General features: G+C 42.4%; 1 protein-coding gene across 1 annotated transcript in view; it reads left to right on the forward strand.

Annotated features, from left to right (window-relative positions):
• cavin1b (caveolae associated protein 1b) overlaps positions 1 to 10,000 on the forward strand; it is a 28,685-nt gene that overhangs the window by 18,482 nt on the left and 203 nt on the right. Inside the window, exon 2 of the mRNA XM_030078406.1 lies at positions 6,771 to 10,000. This exon is cut by the window's right edge and continues 203 nt beyond it. Within this exon, the coding sequence (XP_029934266.1) occupies positions 6,771 to 7,643 (873 nt within the window). The 3' untranslated portion in view covers positions 7,644 to 10,000. The remainder of the gene's footprint in view (positions 1 to 6,770) is intronic.

The following is a 10,000-nucleotide window of genomic DNA, read 5'->3' on the forward strand; positions in this document are numbered from 1 at the left end:
CCATGAGTCACCGCAGCCATCTCTCCACTGTTTGAAAGATGGAAGAAAAACAGAGGGATTGAAAGAAAGAAAGAAAGAAAGAGAGAAAGAAAGAAAGAAAGAAAGATTAAAAAATCAAAAATCAAAGAATATTAGTATCAGTACTGTAGCTAGGGTGGCCATTTCCACAACACCAAAAAGGAGGACACTTTGGGGGGTGGCGATGCGGCCCGTTGGGGGGAGTGGGGGGGGGTCGAGTCAGGTCCACCACTGTTAATTTCATCAGCTATTTTCAATTTAGTTTAGTGTCAAATGCCCTTTTTACTTTTAGTCATATTTAGTCAACTTGAATTCTTTTTTGTTTAGTCACATTTTAGTCGACGAAAAGTCTTGGCATTTTAGTCTAGTTTTAGTCAATAGTTTTAGGTCGATATTCTTTTTAGTCTTTGACCTGCATCATGATGGCTTTTTTTTTTTTAATTTAACAATATTTTAAATTATTATTTAAAAATGTAAATTACTATCAAACAGACCTAACAATTCAGCTACCAATGAATGAGCAGTAGTATGCATGTGACAACATAGATGAAAAATAAGCTGAAGTGATACCTCTTCTCTGAATAGACAAGCTAAGCAGTGTGCTGCTGTTAGCCAGTGACTTCAGACTTCAGACAGCGCCACACACACACACTCCGGCATGAGCACACAGCAGCGCAGGTGGAGAAAAAACTAACGCGCATCCAATTAATGCACTTTCTGGATTGTAATTTAAAAGTCTATGACGAAAAATAGACTGATATCGATGTACAGTCCGGGCCAGCGTTGCGTTCAAGTGCAACTCCAAAAAGGAGGACAAATAAGCGTCCGGCTTGAGGCTGCGCTGGACGCCGGACAGGCATTTAAATTCCGGACTGTCCGGCCTAAATCCGGACGTATGGCCACCCTAACTGTAGCTAAGAGAGCAAAGTGATGTAGGGCTTATTACAGCGTGACTTTAAGGGACTTTCACATTTGGTTATGTTGCTAGGGACAACAGAGGAGTGTGTGTGTGTGTGTGTGTGTGTGTGTGTGTGTGTGTGTGGTGTTTGTATATTGCAGGGGTATATTAGTGGTGAGAGAGTGGAGTGGAATGGAGCAGTGGTCAGAGAAATCTGGTTTGCTGTGGACACACAAGCACACCTCAACACACACTTCAGCACACACACACACACACACACACACACACACACACACACACACACACAAATCAACAGGAAGGCATAACAAGAGATAAAGGGCAAACAGCACAGCCTCATTTTGTGATTAGACACAAATCATAAGATGAATACTCCCATTGCCCCGGGACAGACTGCCTATCTTTCTCTCTCTCACACACACGCTCACACACACACGCTCACACACACTTTCCCAGTGTTTTGCAACAACTTCTACTCCCCGACAGTCATTTTGTAATTTACAGTTGAAGTGCAAATCAAATATGGAAATAGTCTCCTTGTGTGAGTTTTGCAAGAGGTGAGGCAAAATGTGGTTCCACTCCAGTGCCTAGACAACCAAATACACTCTCTCTGACACACACACACACACACACACACACACAAACAACCATTACATACCTCATTCCTCTATTTTCCATGGCTCTGAGTGTACCTTCCTGTCTTTGACGCGGCGGGCTCACGGAGAACAATGTCCCATTAAAGTAGGAGGGTCAGGAAGTCAACACGCCAAGGTGAATGCCTGAACTTCCCGATACAGTCTTTTCCATGTACTTTACACACACCGATGAACACACACACACACACACACACACACACACACACACACAAAGCATTACCCCGTACCCTTACTTCTCTAGAAGCCCTCTTATGTAAGCACGTTAAACTATGACATTCCACGCTTTGAACTGAGAGACTGGGGTTTCCCAAGCGGGCTCTGTATGTGCAGGTTCCTCGAAAGTGAATGAATCCAAATGAACCAAAGAATTAGAAAATGTTCACTCACAGAAAAAGAACTAACTCATCTGGTGAACTCAGTTTCAGTCGTAGTAGCCCTCGTCGAGGTTGCAAGATTGCATGCATTATCGACAATATTCATATTCCATGACGTCCAACATGGCCAGTTCAGGGCCACTGAAGGAGTCATATGCTTGCAAAATGACAGATATTACCTGGCGTATGACAAACCACAAGCTTGTACCTGTTAAGGACGCTGAAGTCAACTTAGAATCCATCTTGTATCCGATTTCTGCTTTACAAGGGCGTTGGAAAGGTTTCTGTTTTGCCTAAGAGGAGGTGATTTCAAGGGTCTTTAAGTGATCTTCAACCAGACCAATGGGAACTGCAACAACATTGGCAGCCCTTATCTCTGATACCCCCCCTCCTCCCATCTCACCCACCTCCACACTTCATGTCCTCTTGAGCTGTGGTGACCTGTAACTGACAGAAACAATAGTCTCATTTTCACAATATCAATGAACGGGCTGACTAATGAGAGCCGAGATCCAACAGAAACTCCAATGGGTGGGGCCGGTTCTTCCACAACCTAGTAGAAGCCAGAAAGTGAGTTTGGAACAGCAGAAAATCTCAGCAAGTCATCCACAGCCCCCAAGCAGCCCTGACAGATATATTATGGTCATTTTAGGCTGTGAGCCAGTACAAATCTGAGAGGCCTTTGGGATATTTTCTTTTAGAAGTGTTATCTAGATGGAAAGAAAGGAATTCAGATTGAAATATCTCCTCAGATGTTGCCTTTGTCTATAAGCTTTTATGTCCTCATGGCAAGGAGTTGAAACCTCTTTCCACACCGAGAGAAAGCAGTTTTGGTAAAGGTGTGGTGGTCCAGTAGGGTGGCCCAAAACACGAAAGTTGGAAAGTCTAAGCTCCTGACCCCTAATTGGGTTGCAATACATGAGAAAACTCTGCTGGTGAAATTTTTTTCTCTCAATCGGACAACATTTACCCCTCTCTCATGGACCTTGAAGTTTAGCCATAGACTTAACACACAGTCTTTTTTCACACATGAATAGGGTAAAAATTTTATCCTATAGATATCACCATGACAATTACAAGGATACAAGGATACAAGGATACAAGGATACAAGGAAGTTAATTTGTCATTATACAACAGGTTGCATAGTGAAATTAAAACTATTAAAATTACTAAGTTGATTACTTATAATAAACCGAACTAGATGTATCCCACAATCCCCGCGAAATGTAGTGACAACATCCTATGGTCACTAACCAGGCAATATATCCCGTCATGCATTGCGGAACGGCGCCGAACAACGAGCGAAGTAGTGTCCGAAACGGTCCGCTATTGAGTTCACTATATAGTCAACTACATTGAATTCCCTATAAAGTGAATAGGGAGTAGTGAGTGAGTGAGTGATTTCGGACACAGCCTGAGGCTCCAACAGAAATCTGCACTTGTTATGCTCGCATGGTTGCCTAGCAACCACGCTTGCGGAAAAGGATCGCGTTGAAAACTGGCTAAACTTAAAGTTCAACTTGAAATTTGCTCATGTAAACAAAGAATTTCAAAGAACTTGAAATACATTTTTTGTCTGGCTTATTGTAAGTAATCAACATAGTAAGTTTCATGGTGATATCTATAGGATAAAATTTTTACCGTATTCACGTGTGAAAAAAGACTGTGTTAAGTCTATGGCTAAACTTCAAGGTCCATGAGAGAGGGGTAAATGTTGTCCGATTGAGAAAAAATTTCACCAGGAGAGTTTTCTCATGTATTGCAACCAATTTAGGGGTTAGGAGCTTAAAAAATATGAAGTTGAAAATTTACATGTAAAAATGGGCCACCCTATGGTCCAGTCTTACAAAATACAGTGCTGTGACATCCGTAACCTTACAGTGGGTTTGCTATACTAGGTGTCCACCATGCGAAACTGCCCTTGAGCAAACACAGAATCCCAGAATCCCCAAACATGCACTTCTAACAAGCTGTGAGGCCATAAACGTAGCTTGGATCACAAGTTGCTTAAACGATTTACAACACCCACAGCATTATCCTCGAGATCGAAACAAGATGTAATGAATTTACAGTGAGGCAGGTATTTTCCACCCCTCACCCCCCTGTCCACACAGCTGTCCAGGAAAACCAAGATCCCTCATCCAAGGTCAAGTTTACCCTTGATACTCCAATACAATACCTTCATAAAAAGCACCATCACACTGCAGCACAACACAATGGACACGAGCGGCTCTCACCCCCACCATCCCCTCCCCGCTTCTCATTCCTGCACCCTCCAGACAACACTTTGATGCTATCATCTTCCTCCTGGACAGATGGTTTTCCAACACGCTGAAGCATCATCCCACTTGTGCTATTACTCAGTTCATGCGACAGCTGAAAGGTATCTCCCCTCCCCGCACCTTACCCCCCCCTACCTTCCCTGAGGTCTTTTGTTCAGTCTTTGGTGTGTTCCTGTTTTGCAAAAGGGAGAGGGAAAGACAATGCAGAGCAATACTGGCCTTCATGCAGACCTACAGGAGCCCAATCGGACGTGGCTTTGCCGTGATGGAAAGAGGAAGAACCCCGCTCAGCCCCCCCCCCCCATTCCCATCTTTCCACTAGCAAGCCAGTGCATTGTATGTATGAGGTGAAAGGAGCACATGGGAAAAAAGGAAAGAGGCTTCCTCAGTTGGAATGCAAGTGGAGAAGAGAGAGATAGGGAAGGTGGGCGGGAGAGGGGAAAGGCTAGAGGAATGGACAATTAAAGAAGGGGAGACAGACATGTACGGTGCTGTGCAGGAATGCTCTAACTGGGCGGGTCAGGGTCAGTTAGAGCCAGGTTATGTATAATAATGCCTTGCGTATGCTTCAGTGCCCTCAAACAGGAGGTTTAAAAGGACCACTTGGCAAAAAAGGACTTCAGTATGAACACTGAGACATTTTCTTACAACAAGTGACATGGCAGAAGTAAAAGGTGAAATACAAAATGTCCCCGAATGCTCCATCCAAAGTGAGCTGCAATCACCAATGTGAACTCTTTTGCATCTCTTGTCTCTTTTTGGACTTGATACTGTTCCAGCTAGGGCTGTCACAATATCAAATTTTCACTAAACAATTATTGCGACAAAAAAAAAATCACAATAAGGATAATTTTGTGATATCATAGTAATAATAATAATAATAATACTGTATCCAGATAATTCAACTCCATGGAACGTTATGGTTCTATCTATGTTCTGAGTGGTTTTGAGATGTTGAGCCTCAACGTTTTCACATCCTATACAGCAAAACTGATATGTCAGGCAGTTCCCTCAAAATAAAGTCCAAAAATGCCTAAAAATTAAAAACACACTTATTGTTAAAAAGATGTCACAAAATAATAAAATGTGAAAAACTCAGTTTTGATAAAAAATTCAGTCAGATATAATTTAATTTCAAGATGACAAATTTATAATATTATAGTTTACTTTTTAAAAAAAAAAAAAAAAATATTGTAATTATCACAAATATTGCAGTGTTGCGATACCCCTAGTGCCAGCCACGATTGATCAGAGATTTGCAGCATAACAGCAAGGCTTCTCATCACATCATACACTACTGAGAGCCATGTGGTAGCTACTCGGTGGACAACATCACATCATCGGTCTTTTGCAGCAGTTGTTTATGTCTGTATTGCCAGGTGATACAGTTTTTCTGAGTGAACAGAGACTGAAAAAGAGTCAGAGCATGTGTCAGCCTGCAGGGAGATGCAGACAGTCGAAGCTACATAACTTGAACTCCGATTCCGATCTTGACGGGAAAGGCCTGGAGCTCTCTCCACCCCTTTGTATCCAGCCAGTGTATCTATGTAAGAATAGGGGAGCTATGTCTGTGTCTGTGGTGTGTATTTTATTTATGTGTAGGAGCAGGAGTACCTGTTCGCTCCAACTGTAACTGTGTGACGCCACAGCCCTGCGATCCGAAGCATCTCTTTGTTCCCAGCTCAAACAACAGAAATCTCCCCTCTTCCAGTTTCCATATTTCCATTGCTCTATCTCAGAGACCATTACATTTTCCACTGTCACGTCTCCCTCTGGCATCACATAAATAAGTAAGCCCTGGAGTCTTGTAACAGATTCCATTTGGCCTCTGCTGCAAATAATCAGCGCACACCTCGGATTAGGCTGGCCTCTAATGACTCTATTGTGCAGGAACCCCTGATGGTGGTGAGTCATGTTCCTCACCTCATTTGGCCTGTGTGTGCATGGCTACATGTACATACACAGCAAAGGGAAACACACGCATGCACACATTCCTTCTCCTAAACCCTACCTGCTACGTGCCTAAACTAAACTTTATCTTTAATCTAACCTTAACCGTAAACTTAAAAGAGGATGGGCGAAATGTCCTCACGGTTGAGAATTTCCTCATCTTCCTGTTCTTGTGAGGGTATTTGGTTGTCGAGAATAAAAGAAACACACACACACACACGCACACACACCACTGTAATTGATTAGTGCAACCAATGCCTAAACTTCCAGGAGATGTTAAATTTAGTAATTACACCTCAGACAAATATTATAGACTGAATTAAGATACATCAGTTCTAGAAGGTTCATTGACTTTATCAAAAGCATGAAATATAAAAAACACTCCTGTTTCCTCTATGACATTCTAATTACATCTACTTTCTATACTAACAATTAAGACTTGCTCTTGTGCACATATTTCCTGTCCTTTGCTGTAAAAACATCTGCGAACCCTTAAAGAGTGGTGTTCCCCTCAAACCATGAGATGATTGAGATTCTTGCACTAAATATGCTTTACTATTCTTTTCTCCACAGGATGAAGTGAAGGTTCCCTCCAAACTCTCCCTCTCCAAGTCCATGAAGGTTCCAGAGGCTGTGTCAGGAAGCAGAGGAGGCAGCCTGATGGAGCTGAAGGAAGCTGTAGAAGAGGCTGGAGAGGAAGGAGAAGGAGACAAGATAGACAGACCCCACGTGGATCTCTCATCTGATGAGGAGGAGGTGGCAATCGAGGAGACCATCGAGGAGACTCGTGCCGAGCGCATCAAGCGCAGCAGCCTGCAGCGCGTACAAACCCTGAAGACGGTCTTCTCCAAGGAGAAGATGGACAAGACCAGGGCAAAGACCAAGGAGAACCTGGAGAAGACCAAGCAAAAGACCAGGGAGAACCTGGAGAAGACAAAGCAGAAAACAAAAGAGAACCTGGAGAAGACCAAGCAGCGAACCAAAGAGAACATTGAGAAGACCAAGCAGAGGACCAAAGAGAACCTGGAGAAGACACGCCACAACATCGAGAAGAAGATGGGCAAGTTGGGCACTCGCATGAGTGTCAACCAAGAGCGCAAGCAGAAGATGCAGGTGTCCCGTGAAAAGGTGAAGAAGGCCTTCACGCCTGACCATGTAGTATACGCCCGGTCCAAGACTGCTGTGTATAGGGTGCCCCCCTTCACCTTCCACGTCAAGAAAATCCGTGAGGGCGCTGTGGAGGTGGTCCAGGGCACCGAGATGGTAGAGGTGTCCCAAGAGGTCGATCCCTTCGACGGGGTGGATGCTGAGGTCGAGGAAGGCGCTGTGGAGTTGGAGATGATAAATGGAGGCGGAGAGGAGGAGGAGATGGAAGACGATGAAGAGGAGGACAGCCAGGATGTCCTGCTGGAGCACAACGAGGACAGAGATAGAGATAGCGACTAGAAAAGGAAAAGAGAGGCAAGGCGGAGGGGCGGGGGGCAACAAATTAGCCGAGACCACAATGAAAACCTTAGTTCCAACCCTGAGGTTACTTTGTAAAACTGAGTGCACTGGCGATGTTAAGAAGAATATTGACAACTTTATGTTTACTATATTTGACTGAAGACTGCTGATAAACGCCAAAGCCTCACTGTTAGCGCTCGTATCATATTAACATCAAAGTCTTCTCAGATTTACAAAAGCACCTCAGGAGTTGGTTTTACCGTCAGTGTGTGTTTGGGTGCTATAGATGACCATGAAAAGAGAAAGAGGGGAGGAAAATGGCAAGATGAAACAGAATAACTTGGGATGTTATTGGGGTCGAGGGAAGCAGGGGGTAGGATAGGATAGGATAGGACAACAGCAGAACTGACAAACAAATGATCACTAGTAGGGGATACGATCATTCCCTGTGTAATAAAGGAACTGTATAATTTGTTTTCATTTCCTTCACCATTTTTTAATCAAAAGCTAATCACTCACAACAGGTGTGAATGTGGAAATTACTTATCTCCTTTCCATTGTAGCTCAGAAACACACTATTGAGTGTAAAGAAACACGATCCCAAGAACTGTGTTTGGGTTGCAGCTTCTCCAGCAGCTGCATTATATTCACAAACACACTACTCACGCCCATATCCATAATTTTCCTTGTGCTTTGAAAATAGTTCGTATCACACATGTGAATATTCTTTCCATCCCCTTTTTGTTTGTATGTTTAGGTCACTAATACTGAAGAGTTATCTATTTCCTTATTCTGCATTATTGTCATTATATAGAAGCACAGTGAATCAGTTGTAATGTCTATATGCTGATGAGCTCACACGGTAATTTGCAGTATTTGTGTGTGATTTTGATTGTGATCACATGCAGTACTAAACCTGTGCCATCTCTCTCTCTCTTTGATTACTGCGAGAAACTGTAGTTTTTCAATAGGGCTTGTTTCATGCAACATTCTCTTGCAACCTTTTCCTTTGATATTTTCAGGAATAACCTGTATCTATTTGTAGGATTGCCACTGCGCTCAAGCAAACTGCTGTCTTATCCTAAGTGCATGTATCAATATTAAGAAGAGAGGGTCGCACTCAGAAATATTATCATTCAGTAGATTTACTTGATCATTTTTCTGACAGTATACAAAACATTTTTGGCCATCTGGCCTTCATTAGTGTGTGCAAATGCCAATGATATATTACTGAAAGCGACCTTCTCTTCTTAATAAGGAATAACCCATAACCACATATTGTGCAACAGTGTGCTCAATGAAGGTCTGCTGAAAAACAAAATTGCTATAAAAATAGGCTGTGTCTTATGTGTAGGCCAGGTCCATTTAACTCGCTGATGTATTTCACTGTTATCATGCGATGTGTTAGATTTCATGAGGGTTTTCTTGTAAAAATTCTGTTCCATGTTGATGATGTGTATGATAAATCAGCTAAGATAAGGAATTATATTTTCATCAAGTCCCATAAAACTCTGGTTGAACCAGTTTTTATCGTAGTAAACATTGTGTACTCCCTGGACCTGCATTTACACAAAGTATGGACTATATTACGACCAACTTCACTTTTTCCTCTCCACTTCCTCATTACTCTTGTGGTCAAATACTGACCCCTAGTGTCCGTTCATCTCAGTGCATTTCTCTCCTTTCCAGTGTACATGCAGTTGCACTTCATCAGATCCTCCTTTCCAAGTGAGCATTTCATCAAGCATTTCCACAGCTCTTTAGATACCTGCGACTTTTCAATATCGTCCATATTCTTTTATTTGCATCAAGATTTATAAATTTGTTATATACATGTTCGCCATCACAGGTGATATTATGAGTGCCTACAGGAATACATCTGCAAATTACTGTTTTCACTCTGGAATGTTCTGCTCTGAATGTATTTCACAGCATATTCAAGCTGAATTTGTCGATCCAAAGTACCAGAAAATAGAGCTTTCCACAACCATTGCCAAAGTTTACCAAAATACCTGAGTATTTTAGATGTCAAGTTGTTTTTTTATAGCTCAGACAGTATCACAATTTCCTTATTCATTTTTTGTATATAATGTGAATCACTGCCAATACAGATGATAATGCTTTTATTTACCAGAGAGCCTTTGGCCTTTTCCGGGCTGCAAAACATCTGTGACCAGAATAGTTTCCCTGGGCCAACCAAGTCTGATATTTGTACAGATTGCATAATGCAATAAATGTGACACCACAATATGACATTGGCATGGTTTCATATCAACAAACAGAGGCCACATCTGTTTTTTTTTTTTTTCATGGCCACCACAAAAGAAGGTGCAATTGTGGTTTACCTTAGGATTAGA

Source organism: Myripristis murdjan, chromosome 19, assembly GCF_902150065.1.
Source record: "Myripristis murdjan chromosome 19, fMyrMur1.1, whole genome shotgun sequence".
Taxonomy (NCBI): Eukaryota; Metazoa; Chordata; class Actinopteri; order Holocentriformes; family Holocentridae; genus Myripristis; species Myripristis murdjan.